Source organism: Coregonus clupeaformis, chromosome 34 (assembly GCF_020615455.1).
Source record: "Coregonus clupeaformis isolate EN_2021a chromosome 34, ASM2061545v1, whole genome shotgun sequence".
NCBI classification, from domain to species: Eukaryota; Metazoa; Chordata; class Actinopteri; order Salmoniformes; family Salmonidae; genus Coregonus; species Coregonus clupeaformis.
The window spans coordinates 30495776-30511857 of record NC_059225.1 but is presented as its reverse complement, the minus strand read 5'-3'; the positions used below and the strand labels follow the sequence as shown (position 1 = coordinate 30511857).

The 16082-nt window shown below is 42.4% G+C and overlaps 1 protein-coding gene across 1 annotated transcript in view; it reads right to left on the bottom strand.

Annotated features, from left to right (window-relative positions):
- Positions 1-16082, bottom strand: part of LOC121549554 (disks large-associated protein 1-like) — a 176323-nt gene that overhangs the window by 63487 nt on the left and 96754 nt on the right. The window contains exon 4 of the mRNA XM_041861352.2: positions 13953-14133. Within this exon, the coding sequence (XP_041717286.1) occupies positions 13953-14133 (181 nt within the window). The remainder of the gene's footprint in view (positions 1-13952; positions 14134-16082) is intronic.

The window sequence follows — 16082 nt, the reverse complement described above, 5'->3', positions numbered from 1 at the left end:
ATCGAAATTTACTGGGGGAGGGGTGTTCCAAAATTGGGGAGGGTTGTGTGTTTTTTGGGGGAGGTCTACCCCTGGGGTTGGTGATAGAGGGGAGGTACGTGCCTCGATGTTGGCTCCCTCTGCTGGGAGTACCCGGGCTGGGCACCCCAATGCTGATCGCACCAATTAGGGGCAATTAGGGGAGAGTGCCAACCAGCCGTGCAGGCACCATAAATGGAGCACCGCGGGAGAGAAAAAAGAGAGGCAGGCAGTGAGCCGAGAGAGGGGAACAAAACCGAATACGAGGAGGTGGCCCTAAGTTATTTTGTTGTTACGTTTATTTTATGTTGCCCAGTAAAGGTGTGTTTTCTGACTGGAACCTCCCTGTCTCTGTGTCCATCTCTGTGCGCTCAAACCCAACATCCCACGGTTTAACACCCATGGTTTACATTCGCTCCTCTGCTTGTATTTTCCCTATAAACAATGGCTTGACTTACTTTTGATATTACCCTAATAGAGTTCAGAAACATTTGTGAAGGGGTTTGGTATGGTGTGGCTATTATTAAGATTTAGCTACTGCAGGCCTATGATATGAAGGCAGTGGGCCCCGGCTCTCCAACTGACTCCGACAGTTGAACTTGAGGTGAGGAAGACTGATTCAGGCTTAACAGAGTTACTCCTATAATCGAACAATATAATCCTTATCTTTATACAAAATATTCAGATCAAAGATGAACGAATTACCCTCCTTCTGTACATCTATATCTGTATAGCAGACGCAGTAGCCATCTGACATAGAAATGCATGTCGGTGTCATAGCATGCCACCAGCATATCTCTATCTCTCTGAGGTCAGGCCTAAGCTTCTCTTCCTTTATATAGGCTATATATATCTATTTATTAAAAAATGAATATCATACAGTGGACATTTGATGCATTTAGTGCTCAAATCGCTGACAGCTGAACCATGAGGTGGACAATTATTGTTTTAGGAAAGTAGCCTAAACTACCCCCCACAAAAACAATAGGCTATAAAGTTTTGCATATGCTACACATCGAAACACAAGGAATAGCGTTTTTGTAATTTGTTATAGGCTGTTTTTAAGGACATGTAAATGTGGCTCATTTGGCCAACATCCCTCGTTTATTGATGGTGCTGGCTGCGCCAGGTTGGATCTGAATGCATATGGGTGTCCGTAAAATGTCTCAAATGTCAGGTAAATCCTGTCATGTTGTCCGGTGCCAGATTTTCCTAATGTCTGAAATGGCATATTTTATTATTATTATTATACTTTTCTTCCACTTACGGCACCTACTACTCCCAGGTGGCCTCCCTTCACAGTGCTAACCAGGCCCAACCCTGAACAGGTGTGTTCAGGGTGGTATTGCCACAAGTATATTTTTTACCCTGTTTTCTCCCTGAATTAGGTCCCTTGGCTCATCTCCGCAGCTCCTCAATGGGCTCGGGAGAGGTGCGAGTCATTCATCCTCTGAAATATGACCCGCCTGGCCGCCTATTTATATATATATATATATATTTTTTGCCCCCATTTTCAATCTTGTCTGATCGCTGCAACTCCCCAACGGGCTCGGGAGGCGAAGGTCAAGTCATGTGTCCTCCAAAACCTGACCTGCCAAACCACGCTTCTTAACACCCGCCCGCTTAACCCGGAACTAAAAAACCACATGAAAACTGGAGATATTTTTTTTACATTACTGTTTAGAGGACAACCTGCAGAAGACAGTCAGCTACATTTCAGTGTTGGATTTTGATACGGGGTCACCAAAAAAGAAAGAAAAAAGCAACACTGTTTTGTCAATCTCTCATATCAATATCACATTGAAATCAATTACAAGAGAGGGGGGATGAGGTTGCACATCCTGTTAAAACTAACAGCTTAAAAACCACAAAGAATCTGTGAATAATTTGTATATCACTGGTAGAAGACAATTTGTAGAAAAAAAAGTGTTGCATTTTGTTTGAAGTGGGTTACCAACGCAACACTTTTTTGTTATTCACTCATATCGATTACACGTTAAAATCACTGTAATAGGGCCAATTGTTTTGGTTGTATGAGCTGTTAATTTTTTGCCTGATTCAATTTTTCCTCCGTTTCTTTCAGGTTTTCGCTCTCTCGCTTTTTAATAGAAAAACAACTCAATTGTATGTCCTCAATAATCTTTCTGGGTGTAGTTACCCTTTAATTCCAGTGTGCACCTTGCAAGAGGCTGCTGTTTAGCTGTGTTTTTGATGGTATAGTTTGCAAAAGAAATACCCACTAGAGTGATGCAAATAATCATGATATCATTCTGGCAGGTAAGCATAGACTACTTGTAATTAACATTTAATTGACAAGGTTTTTGGGAAAGCCTTTTCATTAGCATCATCGCTAATGGCTACACAAAGTGGTAGACGCATACACCGCACACACACACACAGACAGGGCATTCTCATTGCCTCTTCAGAAAGTTGCAGGAAATACGAATCACTGATGCATTCTGTTAATGTCTTTTGATAAACTTGAGCAAATTAATACATTTTCAATCCATTTAGTTGATTTCCTACTATGTTCAATAAATGTTTTAATATTGTTGAATTCCATTTTAATGTCTGGATTCCATTATTCCGTCTGAGTTCTCCACATCGCAGAGTATTTAGGGCCCTAGCTTCGTCAAGAACCATATGGACAACTCTTCAGCAAAATGTGTCCTTCCCGGTCTGAAAACAGTGACAAACATAACACGTAGCGCCAACGGGCATGTGGGGGGAGGGTTTTTAAATGTAACATTCAATCAACAGCGGACCATTCAAACCGTTTTTGCAACACACAATTCTCCAGCCCTCCAAGGGAGGCGTGACAGAGACGTTATTTGGAGGTATGGTAACGTGAGACTAAAAGGGCCCTAATTATACAAAGACCACATGGAAACTTGGAATAAGTATATACTGTATGATTGGTTAGAGGAGAATTTGTAGAAGGCTTTTAGCTATATCCTCCTGAGACTCAGCAATTCATTTTTGTCCTCTCTAGTGGACATCAGTTCTTGGTCCGTATCTCTGAGGCCATACAAGTCACTGAATTACGTCCTGTTGTCCCGTTGAGAGGACATTCTGGGCCTTTCAATGATATCACTTGTGTGGGGGTGTGACCTTGACAACTGTATCTTCCTGGTTCATAGAAATATGTCTGCCGTCAAAATTAGCACATTTTATGAAATTTTGAAAATAAGTATGTAATTATTAATTATAGTTTTTGTGAGATTGATATTCAAATAGTTTCTAGTAAGTGGATATCTCAGGAATAGTTAAGTGAGTTGTCAGGACTGTGTTCTTTTAACATTAAATAATAGCTAAATAAGGAGGCTATCAATAAAAGGATGCCGCAACTATGTTTTTCACCTACAGTAACTATTGACTGTAATGTAAATTGTTTCATATTTACGTCCTAATGACCACTACAGAGGAACATTTTGCATGTTTCTTTTTACCCCAAACACTTAAGTTATGTAAAAAATTAATAATCCCAACCTTTTTTTGGGGGGGGGGACTCCTCCCAAAAAAAGGAGATTGGGAGATTGCCATCACGGAAAAGGGAACAAACCACTTTTTCTGTTAGTTAACTTCAACGAATCAAGACACACCATAGGATATCAGCAGTGACAACAGTTGGCTGCCATTTAAGTGATAGTTTGACTGTCAAATCCGTATATTGGTGTGTGGCCAGTGACCTTTATATAGAGACATCCCCGGATTCTCCATGCCAAAAATATATAAATAAATAAAAGTCCTGTGTGCCCCAGCGCACATGACAAAATCAACATTACAAAACCAAAGATATTAATCTGTTTTAATCAATTGATCTTGTGCAATTGTGTTGACTATAAACGTTTAAACTAACATCACCAATCTGAGGAAAGAAAGGATGTGTAATACCCCACCCCTCCCCCAATTCAATGTGGTCAAAACACCAGCTCAGAAAGGGGATTCATCAGAGAAAATGACTTTACCCCAGTCCTCAGCAGTCCAATCCCTGTACCTTTTGCAGAATATCAGTCTGTCCCTGATGTTTTTCCTGGAGAGAAGTGGCTTCCTCACTGCCCTTCTTGACACCAGGCCATCCTCCAAAAGTATTCGCCTCACTGTGCATGCAGATGCAATCACACCTGCCTGCTGCCATTCTTGAGCAAGCTCTGCACTGGTGGTGCCCCGATCCCGCAGCTGAATCAACTTTAGGAGACGGTCCTGGCGCTTGCTGGACTTTCTTGGGCGCCCTGAAGCCTTCTTCACAACAATTGAACCTCTTTCCTTGAAGTTCTTGATGATCCGATAAATGGTTGATTCAGGTGCAATCTTACTAGCAGCAATATCCTTGCCTGTGAATCCCTTTTTGTGCAAAGCAATGATGACGGCACATGTTTCCTTGCAGGTAACCATGGTTAACAGAGGAAGAACAATGATTTCAAGCACCACCCTCATTTTAAAGCTTCCAGTCAGTTATTCTAACTCAATCAGCCTTACAGAGTGATCTCCAGCCTTGTCCTCGTCAACACTCTCACCTGTGTTAACGAGAGAATCACTGACATGATGTCAGCTGGTCCTTTTGTGGCAGGGCTGAAATGCAGTGGAAATGTTTTTTTGGGATTAAGTTCATTTTCATGGCAAAGAGGGACTTTGCAATTAATTACAATTCATCTGATCACTCTTCATAACATTCTGGAGTATATGCAAATTGCAATCAGAAAACCTGAGGCAGCAGACTTTGTGAAAATTAATATTTGTGTCATTCTCAAAACTTTTGACCACGACTGTAGGGTGCCAGCAAATATAATTACAAGTTTACCCTATTCATCTATGGCACAGATACTTAAATGTTTCCCCTTTCATCTGTATCTGGTGTTAGCTAGTTACTGGCCAGCCAGGCCTTCAGCCAGCATGGAACCAAAGGGTGGGAAGGGTTGTTCAAAACTCTGACGCAGTTGTCATGTCAACACATCCGTCAGTGCTGCTTTGACCTGTATCACAAGAGCGGTACAAGAGGGACAAGGTGGCAGGTGCGCCTAAATGGTTGTCGGACTTGGAAATGGAGTCAGGGGAACCCATGGAGGTCATTAAGAAGGCGGGTAGAAAAAAAGAAGAAGAAGAAAGTGGAACATATTAGTAAATATAGAGTACCGCAGAAGGAAATTGAACATGGCGAGAGTGAGGATGAATGAACTGTGGTGGCAAGTGCGGTGAAGGCCGCAGAGTGTGAGTCTCGTCCCAATGGTTATAATGATGATTTTAGATCTATATGTGGTGTCAGGTTGGGTGGAGAAGAGGTTGGGGAATGTTGGGTCGGTGGAAGTGTTTGTTTGCGTTTCTGCCGTCCAGAGGGAGCATGTGCTCCGCACCACATGACTGGGGACTTGCTTTCCTCTCCGGAGCAGGGCGCTGTTGAAAGGAGTGATAACTGGAGTGGCGTTAAGTGTTGAGGAGGGTCAACTGAAGTTGAAGATTCCCGGGGTCTGTGATGCCCGCCGTTTGGTGCGACGCAGACCCGGTGGAGAGCATGGTGAAACAAAGAAGACACCGTCTGTCCTGCTGAGTTTTGATGCAGAGTCTTTACCAGATAAAGTCAAGTTAGGATGTGTCAGTTATCCTGTGATAGCTTTTGAGTGAAACGCATTACCGTGTTTTAGGTGTCAAGCTTATGGTCCTGTGGCAGCAGTGTGTAGGAGGGAGAGTCCTAGATGTGTGCAGGAGGACATGAGACAAAATAATGTGTAGTACCGGTGGACAAAGTTGTGTGTGTAAACTGTAGGGGTACCCATGGTGTTGGAGTTTAGATGTGTCCGGTGAGAGAAAGGCAGGTTGATGTTGCCAGGATCAGAGTAGTGCAGAAGGTGTCGTATGCTGAGGCTGTGAAGAGAGTAGTAGAAGAAAATGAGTCCAGGGCAGAGCATGTGAGCGGAGTTAAGCGGTCGGAAATCCCACTCATCACTCATGGAGTGGTGCACAACTCCACTTCCTTTCCAACTGCTCCGCTAAAAACCGCTCTGTGCTCATGTAGTAGTGTGATGTTGTTCCTCTAGATTATGCACCAAGTTGCACACAAGGACAGTTCAAGTAGGCCAGGTCAAGAGGGGATGTTAATGTGTTAATAATAATAATAATAATAATTCAATGTGTTTTCTTTATTTAATTACAGCTGCATAGCTAATGTTATTTTTCGCTGTAAATTTTTTTATTTTATATATCTACAGTGAGGGGAAAAAGTATTTGATCCCCTGCTGATTTTGTATGTTTGCCCACTGACAAAGAAATGATCAGTCTATAATTTTAATGGTAGGTTTATTTGAACAGTGAGAGACAGAATAACAAATAAAAAATCAAGAAAAACGCATGTCAACATTTTAATAAATTGATTTGCATTTTAATTAGGGAAATAAGTATTTGACCCCCTCTCAATCAGAAAGATTTCTGGCTCCGAGGTGTCTTTTATATAGGTAACAAGCTGAGATTAGGAGCACACTCTTAAAGGGAGCGCTCCTAATCTCAGTTTGTTACCTGTAGAAAAGACACCTGTCCACAGAAGCAATCAATCAATCAGATTCCAAACTCTCCACCATGGCCAAGACCAAAGAGCTCTCCAAGGATGTCGGGGACAAGATTGTAGACCTACACAAGGCTGGAATGGGCTACAACACCATCGCCAAGCAGCTTGGTGAGAAGGTGACAACAGTTGGTGCGATTATTTGCAAATGGAAGAAACACAAAAGAACTGTCAATCTCCCTCGGCCTGGGGCTCCATGCAAGATCTCACCTCGTGGAGTTGCAATGATCATGAGAACGGTGAGGAATCAGCCCAGAACTACACGGGAGGATCTTGTCAATGATCTCAAGGCAGCTGGGACCATAGTCACCAAGAAAACAATTGGTAACACACTACGCCGTGAAGGACTGAAATCCTGCAGCGCCCGCAAGGTCCCCCCCATATACAGGGCTGTCTGAAGTTTGCCAATGAACATCTGAATGATTCAGAGGAGAACTGGGTGAAAGTGCTGTGGTCAGATGAGACCAAAATCGAGCTCTTTGGCATCAACTCAACTCGTCGTGTTTGGAGGAGGAGGAATGCTGCCTATGACCCCAAGATCACCATCCCCACCGTCAAACATTGAGGTGGAAACATTATGCTTTGGGGGTGTTTTTCTGCTAAGGGGACAGGACAACTTCACCGCATCAAAGGGACGATGGACGGGGCCATGTACCGTCAAATCTTGGGTGAGAACCTCCTTCCCTCAGCCAGGGCATTGAAAATGGGTCATGGATGGGTATTCCAGCATGACAATGACCCAAAACACACGGCCAAGGCAACAAAGGAGTGGCTCAAGAAGAAGCATATTAAGGTTCTGGAGTGGCCTAGCCAGTCTCCAGACCTTAATCCCATAGAACATCTGTGGAGGGATCTGAAGGTTCGAGTTGCCAAACGTCAGCCTCGAAACCTTGATGACTTGGAGAAGATCTGCAAAGAGGAGTGGAACAAAATCCCTCCTGAGATGTGTGCAAACCTGGTGGCCAACTACAAGAAATGTCTGACCTCTGTGATTGCCGACAAGGGTTTTGCCACCAAGTACTAAGTCATGTTTTGCAAAGGGGGTCAAATACTTATTTCCCTCATTAAAATGCAAATCAATTCATAACATTTTTGACATGCGTTTTTCTGGATTTTTTTGTTGTTATTCTGTCTCTCACTGTTCAAATAAACCTACCATTAAAATTATAGACTGATCATGTCTTTGTCAGTGGGCAAACGTACAAAATCAGCAGGGGATCAAATACTTTTTTCCCTCACTGTATATTGTAAATACAACTAATTGTAAAAGTCTTGTATATTCTGGTTTGGTCCATCGCGGGTTATCTGTACTTACGTACCCTCTTATTGTTCTCTTTTGCCTGACCTTCAACTAGCAAGGTATGCTGTCCTTGGCGCCGTAATTTGTCAATATAAAACTGTGGTAAAGTTACACAAAGTGCTGTTACGCAACTATAGGTTTTGTTACAATGTGGACAATATAAAGATTTATGTTAACAACTTTCACCGAGCTCGCTAATTAGGGTACCTATTGTAACTCGGGAGTATTTGGGACAGTGTTTGAGTGAGTTTCTATGTGCTCACGCAGGTGCCCGAGAGCTGTGACTGCACCAAGGGCTAACATATTGTGTGTTGTCTCTTCGTGTGCAGGTCGAATAAAAATTATCCAACCATCAGAATTCCAGTTGTTGCAGTGTCCTAGGTAAAAGTACTCAACGCAGAACGAACCAATCTACACTCACAGGAAAAAAAACTGCAGCTCCAAATTCGCTCTATTCATTATAATCACAATTTAACCAACACCCATCTATTTTTTTGTGACTCCCTGGACCTACCATTTGGTTTTGAAGTATTGAAACCAAACCATATGATTTGAATGAAAAGTATTTTAATAAACATGTAAGAAGCACTCATCATTTCAAATAGGCTACATGTTATATTAAACAGCATATAAACACTCTAAATAGGTCACGAGCCAGACAGGGAGCCTAAGAAGGAATGGAAATGAATTATTTAGGCTATATTATTTCAATTATTTCAAGGCTATAGCCTTCAAAGAAATACATTGTGAAGCATTTGCGAGTACCACACAACAGGCTGGCAGGGACAGAAAGGGCTCAGCATTTAAACACCATTTTGTTGTATTAAATCATTATATTCTATAAATTGCGCATATAGGCTGTGACTTACTTAGAATTCAATACAAATGAAACAAAAACTGCCTTATTAAGCTAATTCTACAGTGCCTTTGAATTCATTTTTAGAAACACAAGTTTGGCCAGTCTGTGGCTTCAGGCTCATGTGATGGTGCCTGGAGAGCAGGCCAGCAGCGGAGAATATCCTCTCCACCCCTGCAGAGCCACTGGGGATGCTAAACACCCCTTTGGCCACTCTTGCCAGGCTGGGCAGAGATGCAGAGTTGTTTTTTAAAAAAATCTATAGGTACTCCTAAAGGTTTTTAGGCAATATAACCCAATCAAAACAGAAAGCTCCTTGAAAGTGGGAATATGCCAGGCCTCATCACCGCACTCCCTCTCTTCCTCTTGGTCCTCATCTTTGTAAGTCACCTTGATTTCGCACCTGTGTGTTTTATCAGTTTCTTTATGAAAACATTTATTGAACTCCATGACAGTAGCTAAAGCAAGGGGCTATAGCAGCACACAAGTAGACTACAAATGCATGCTGGCATGGGCATGCCCTGAGCTCGTGAAGTGAGCGCTACTGGAGCGACATTGGAACGGGCGAGAAGGCTGACGCTCCAGCCTTTGGCAATCTCACTCCGCGCTTCAGTCAAATTGGGCACGCTCAGCTCCAGGCCCGCTCACATATTGGTACAGGGTGAGGGATCCTAATAGGATCAATAGAGGTTAATAGAGAGTGATAGGGATAACACGCGCTTCATTAAAGTTCGTTTTTTGGCGTTCATGGCCATGGTTGTCAACTGTACCGTAGGAATGAAACATAAATCACAGAGGATAGCTGTTGTGGTGGCAGCTGCAGAGAAGTACTTGGGTGTATGAGATTTTACTGCAGAAGAGTTACAAGGTGTTTTGAATGATAGTGTCCCATCCTCCCAGGCTGCTGGCATGGTGTAGAATCAGATAGGGCCAAAGTCGTGGAATAGTGGTGAGGTTTTTAATGGGTGTAGGGTTAGTTCTAGGGCATTTTCTTTTTTTTTCTTTTCTTTTTTTCTTTTTACAGTGTAATGAATTCATAGAATAGTAGGCTGATACACAGGCAATACAGTAGGTGGCGGCATTTATCTATAACATTTGTTTGCAGACCACCATAATATCAAATAAAAATAAGTACTGTATCACAAGTACTGTATAACTAAAATTATATAATTGATGCAATTTCAATGTTGTTTGAGTTGCTTTGTGTATCATCAAATGTACTTGAGATGATTTTACTGCAACACTGATCACTGCATCCAAGTTGCTTGACATAGGCTTTTCAAAGAGCTGTAAGTCAAGGTGAGCTCATGAATATAAGCTCCCTGCCCACTCAGCCTGTCTTTTTAAACTTCCTGGTAGTTAGCCATGAGAAGAAAAGTACATTTTCTAAAATTTGGAACATTTCTATCCAAAACAAATATTATGGGTGATATTTTAGTAACAAAAAAGGCTATTTTACATGGGAATCAGAATAACTATCCAGGACCTTTTAACGGTTGAATATTTAACCATGACCATTTTTATCTGTTTTGCCCTGTAATCATGGCCAGTTTGGAAGTCTTTGTTTAGGCCTCTAGAAGTGCAAGTGATATAAAACACCAAGTATTCATTAATATGCTGTAATATACATACATATATATACACACACATATACATATAGCCAGCCTGCTTGATTTAATCCCTTTTAATTACAGTAAAATACTGTAGAAATAATTGTCTTACAGTTTAATAACCCCTTTTGCTTTGGCGTCAAGTTAATATTTGAACATTTCAGTATTGTATTGGCACTATCCCGAGATAGTCAGATATAGCATAATATGTTTTGTTGTAATTACAATTACTTAGAAGATCAATGTATCCTTAACTACAACAACCTGTTCAGTAATGGTTACAGAAGTGTTTCACTTGCTATGACTGTGGCGTGTTATTTATTTTTACCTTGGTTCAATGCACTGACTGTAAGTTGCTAAGAACAGGAGCGCCAGCTAAATAACCAACATTTAAACGTAAAAATGAAAACTTGCAAAGAGCACTGGGTAATTGTCGCTGCATGGGTAATTCCAGTAATATACTGTAAATTTGATTACAGTAAAAATGTTAGTACCGTAAAATTGTTTACTGTAAAATCCATTACAGTAGCTGTACTGTAAAATAAATTACAGTAACTTACTGGCCAAGTGCTGCCAGTAAGTTACTGTAAAATATACAGAAATATTTTAAAGTGTAGAATGCTAGTAAATGAAGCAAACAGATTTTTTCTATAATATAATAAATACACTACAACACCAAAAGTATGTGGACACCTGCTCGTCGAACATCTCATTCCAAATGTTTTTGAGTGTTTTTATTTTTGTTATTTTTTAAATTGTATGATATTTTTTGGTATTCTTTCTTAAAACTGCATTGTTGTTTAAGGGCTTGTAAGTAAGCATTTCACTGTAAGGTCTACACCTGTTGTATTCAGCGCATGTGACAAATAACATTTTATTTCATTTGATTGGATTCATCACTCCAGAGAAAGCGTTTCCACTGCTCCAGAGTCCAACTGCCACAACACCACTCCAGCCGACGCTTGGCATTGCGCATGGTGATCTTAGGCTTGTGTGCCTGTTTCTCAAATTAGACACTCGTGTATTTGTCCTCTTGCTCAGTGGGGCCTCCCACTCCTCTTTCTATTCTGGTTAGAGCCAGTTTGCGCTGTTCTGTGAAGGGAGTAGTACACAGCGTTGTACGAGATCTTCAGTTTCTTGGCAATTTCTCGCATAGAATAGCCTTCATTTCTCAGAACAAGAATAGACTGACGAGTTTCAGAAGAAAGTTATTTGTTTCTGGCCATTTTGAGCCTGTAATCGAACCCACAATTGCTGATGCTCCAGATACTCAACTAGTCTCAAGAAGGCCAGTTTTATTGCTTCTTTAATCAGCACAACTGTTTTCAGCTGTGCTAACATAATTGCAAAAGGGTTTTCTAATGATCAATTAGCCTTTTAAAATGATCAACTTGGATTAGCAAACACAACCTGCCATTGGAACACAGGACTGATGGTTGCTGAAAATGGGCCTCTTTACGCCTATGTAGATATTCCATAAAAAAATCTGCCGTTTCCAGCTCCAATAGCCATTTACAACATTAACAATGTCTACACTGTATTTCTGATCAATTTGATGTTATTTTAATGGGCCAAAAAAAATGATTTTCTTTCGAAAACAAGGACATTTCTAAGTGACCCCAAACTTTTGAACGGTAGTGTATATATATATATATAAAATTATCTTACGCACAATTTAACCAGGCGCTGTGCAGCAGCCCGTTCATTCGACTTCCCTAGTATGGCAGATGTTGGGTAAGTGGGAGAATTGTGACTGGGGGTTTGGACTGTCTCGTCCTCTGAATGCTAGACTATGAAAAGCCAACTGACATGTACTCCTGAGGTGCTGACCTGTTGCACCCTCTACATCCACTGTGATTATTATTTGACCCTGGTGGTCATCTATGAACGTTTGAATATCTTGAAGAACGATCTTGCCTTAATGGCCATGCACTCTTATAATCTCCACCCGGCACAGCCAGAAGAGGACTGGCCACACCTCTAGGTTGCTAGGGAGTTTTTCCTAGCCACCGTGCTTCTACATCTGCATTGCTTGCTCTCTTGGGTTTTAGGCTCAGTTTCTGTACAAGCATTTTGTGACAACTGCTGATGTAAAAAGGACTTTAGAAATACATTTGATTGGCTGATTGAATATAAGCACTAAGGCTTCTGGGACTTTTGTCATTCAGTCTAAGGCTACGGTTTGACCACTCATATACACTCTCTAAGACACACCCTCTCTCTCTCAGTTACTCATATGCACACACACACACAGGTGAGGCTGAGCGCTTTCCCGTTATCTTCCTGTACACTGCATGCTGGCTGTGCTTTTTGTAGATGTCACTGGGCTGAGTGATGGCTGGTTCGCCTGGGCTGTTACCCCTGCTGCCTGCCTCTTACTGAAGAACAGTGTGTGTGTGTTGTGTGTGTGTGTGTTGTGTGTGTGTGTGTGCGCTAGACTGGATCTGGAGCAGGGAGGGAGGCTGGGATGCCTGAGGGCTCTGTGCCTCTCCCTGTGGGCCCTGGGGCCACATCGCCAGAGCCTATCCTCCGGTCACTCCAAATGAGTGAGGACAGGGCCAGTACTCACTCTCCATCACACACACTGTAACATCTTATTCCTGGGCTAATACCCATGACACCAACAGAGCAAAACGCTTTTGAGTAAATGTACCTCCAGATTTGTCTCTTTGCTCAGCTCCTTAGCACAAGGATATATGAGCAGATGTATAAGGCCTACTTTATAAAGTGTGCCGGTGTACATGGCAGTAAATGGTTTTAAACAATGCTGTGATGCATTACTGTGGCGCAAGACATAAATCACACTCATTATTCCAAGGTGTGCTGTGAAAATTAAGCATATGTTGTACTGTTGTATTGTATGCTAGCAGGAGGCTACGTGTGCTGTATTACATGATACAGAGCATTGGGAATTAGCTGATCTGTTAAGGACAAGTGGTATATGATGTGGGAGTAAAGACTCATTGTAATGGCTGGAATTAAGTGAATGGAACGGTATCAAACACATGGTTTCAATATGTTTGATACCATTCCATTTATTCCATTCCATCCATTACAATGAGCCCGTCCTCCCTTTACCTGCCTTCAGTACTAAAGACATTCCTGCAGTGTAGTCCATGTTTCCTGGCTGTTGAAAATGAAAGTGTTTCAGCTCTAATGAGAAAGACCCAATTTGAGTATTTCTCTTTACGTTATTGGAGTCTACAGAGGAGGAATTAACAGACAGACAGGATGATGGAGGGATCAAGGAAAAGGAGGTCTGTATTTCCTCTAGTCTAATTAGCGCTGGAAATTTGACCTGAAGGAAACAACACCTGAATGTTTGGAGATGGTTTGGTTTAAATAGCCGCTCAGATGGGATGGTTGCTGGATGGTTGTTTGATAGTTGATTAGGGGCTGGTTTGGGGTTGGATTGGGTTTGATTTGGGGTTGGTTTGAGATTGGTTTGGAGTTGGTTTGAGATTGGTTTGGAGTTGGTTTGAGATTGGTTCAATGATTGATTTGGGGTTGGTTTGGAGTTTTTCCTCCCCCTTGCACGGCCGTTAGAAGTAAGAAAGGACAGGAGCCGGTTAGGGGATGGAGCAGGGGGAAGTACGCGCCCCCAGGGGCACCAACCTGGCTGATGGTGCTCATGGCTCTCATGTAGCTCTCGTTTCGCGAGCGGAATTTGGGCGAGGCCAGCAGCCCTGCCGTGTCCAAGCCGTCCAGGCTTCTATTGATGGAAACCTCACTCACCGCACGCAGGTAGCTGTGGCTCCGGATCTGCAGCTTGGGAGAATGCGACTCAGTGGAGATCCTGCAGAGAGAGAGGGAGAGAAATGGGGGGAGAAAACATACTCATGAGCGAGAGACAAAGGAAGAACAAATGAAGGCAGAGAGAGAGAGAGAGAGAGAGAGAGAGAGAGAGAGAGAGAGAGAGAGAGAGAGAGAGAGAGAGGGCCTTCACAACTTATCCCCCAGACACAAGGAAAGAGTGTATGTTTATGAGAGAAAGAACGAAAAGGAGAGAGACAACAGGAGAGGATGTGTGTGTGTCAGAGGAGGCTGGTGGGATGAGATGTAGGAGGATGGGCTCAGTGTAATGGCTGGAATGGAATAAATGGAACGAGTCAAACACATTGTTTCCGTGTGTTTGATTCCATTCCAGTAATTATAATGAGCCCATCCTCCTACAGTGAGGGAAAAAAGTATTTGATCCCCTGCTGATTTTGTACGTTTGCCCACTGACAAAGAAATGATCAGTCTATAATTTTAATGGTAGGTTTATTTGAACAGTGAGAGACAGAATAACAACAACAAAATTAAGAAAAACGCATGTCAAAAATGTTATAAATTGATTTGCATTTTAATGAGGGAAATAAGTATTTGACCCCCTCTCAATCAGAAAGATTTCTGGCTCCCAGGTGTCTTTTATACAGGTAACGAGCTGAGATTAGGAGCACACTCTTAAAGGGAGTGCTCCTAATCTCAGTTTGTTACCTGTATAAAAGACACCTGTCCACAGAAGCAATCAATCAATCAGATTCCAAACTCTCCACCATGGCCAAGACCAAAGAGCTCCCCAAGGATGTCAGGGACAAGATTGTAGACCTACACAAGGCTGGAATGGGCTACAACACCATCGCCAAGCAGCTTGGTGAGAAGGTGACAACAGTTGGTGCGATTATTCGCAAATGGAAGAAACACAAAATAACTGTCAATCTCCCTCAGCCTGGGGCTCCATGTAAGTTCTCACCTCGTGGAGTTGCAATGATCATGAGAACGGTGAGGAATCAGCCCAGAACTACACGGGAGTATCTTGTCAATGATCTCAAGGCAGCTGGGACCATAGTCACCAAGAAAACAATTGGTAACACACTACGCCGTGAAGGACTGAAATCCTGCAGCGCCCGCAAGGTCCCCCTGCTCAAGAAAGCACATATACAGGTCCGTCGGAAGTTTGCCAATGAACATCTGAATGATTCAGAGGAGAACTGGGTGAAAGTGTTGTGGTCAGATGAGACCAAAATCGAGCTCTTTGGCATCAACTCAACTCGCTGTATTTGGAGGATGAGGAATACTGCCTATGACCCCAAGAACACCATCCCCACCGTCAAACATGGAGGTGGAAACATTATGCTTTGGGGGTGCTTTTCTGCTAAGGGGACAGGACAACTTCACCGCATCAAAGGGACGATGGATGGGGCCATGTACTGTCAAATCTTGGGTGAGAACCTCCTTCCCTCAGCCAGGGCATTGAAAATGGGTCGTGGATGGGTATTCCAGCATGACAATGACCCAAAACACACGGCCAAGGCAACAAAGGAGTGGCTCAAGAAGAAGCACATCAAGGTCCTGGAGTGGCCTAGCCAGTCTCCAGACCTTAATCCCATAGAACATCTGTGGAGGGAGCTGAAGGTTCAAGTTGCCAAACGTCAGGCTCGAAACCTTAATGACTTGGAGAAGATCTGCAAAGAGGAGTGGGACAAAATCCCTCCTGAGATCTGTGCAAACCTGTTGGCCAACTACAAGAAACGTCTGACCTCTGTGATTGCTAACAAGGGTTTTGCCACCAAGTGCTAAGTCATGTTTTGCAGAGGGCTCAAATACTTATTTCCCTCATTAAAATGCAAATCAATTTATAACATTTTTGACATGCGTTTATCTTGATTTATTTGTTGTTATTCTGTCTCTCACTGCTCAAATAAACCTACCATTTAAATTATAGACTGATCATGTCTTTGTCAGTGGGCAAACGTACAAAAT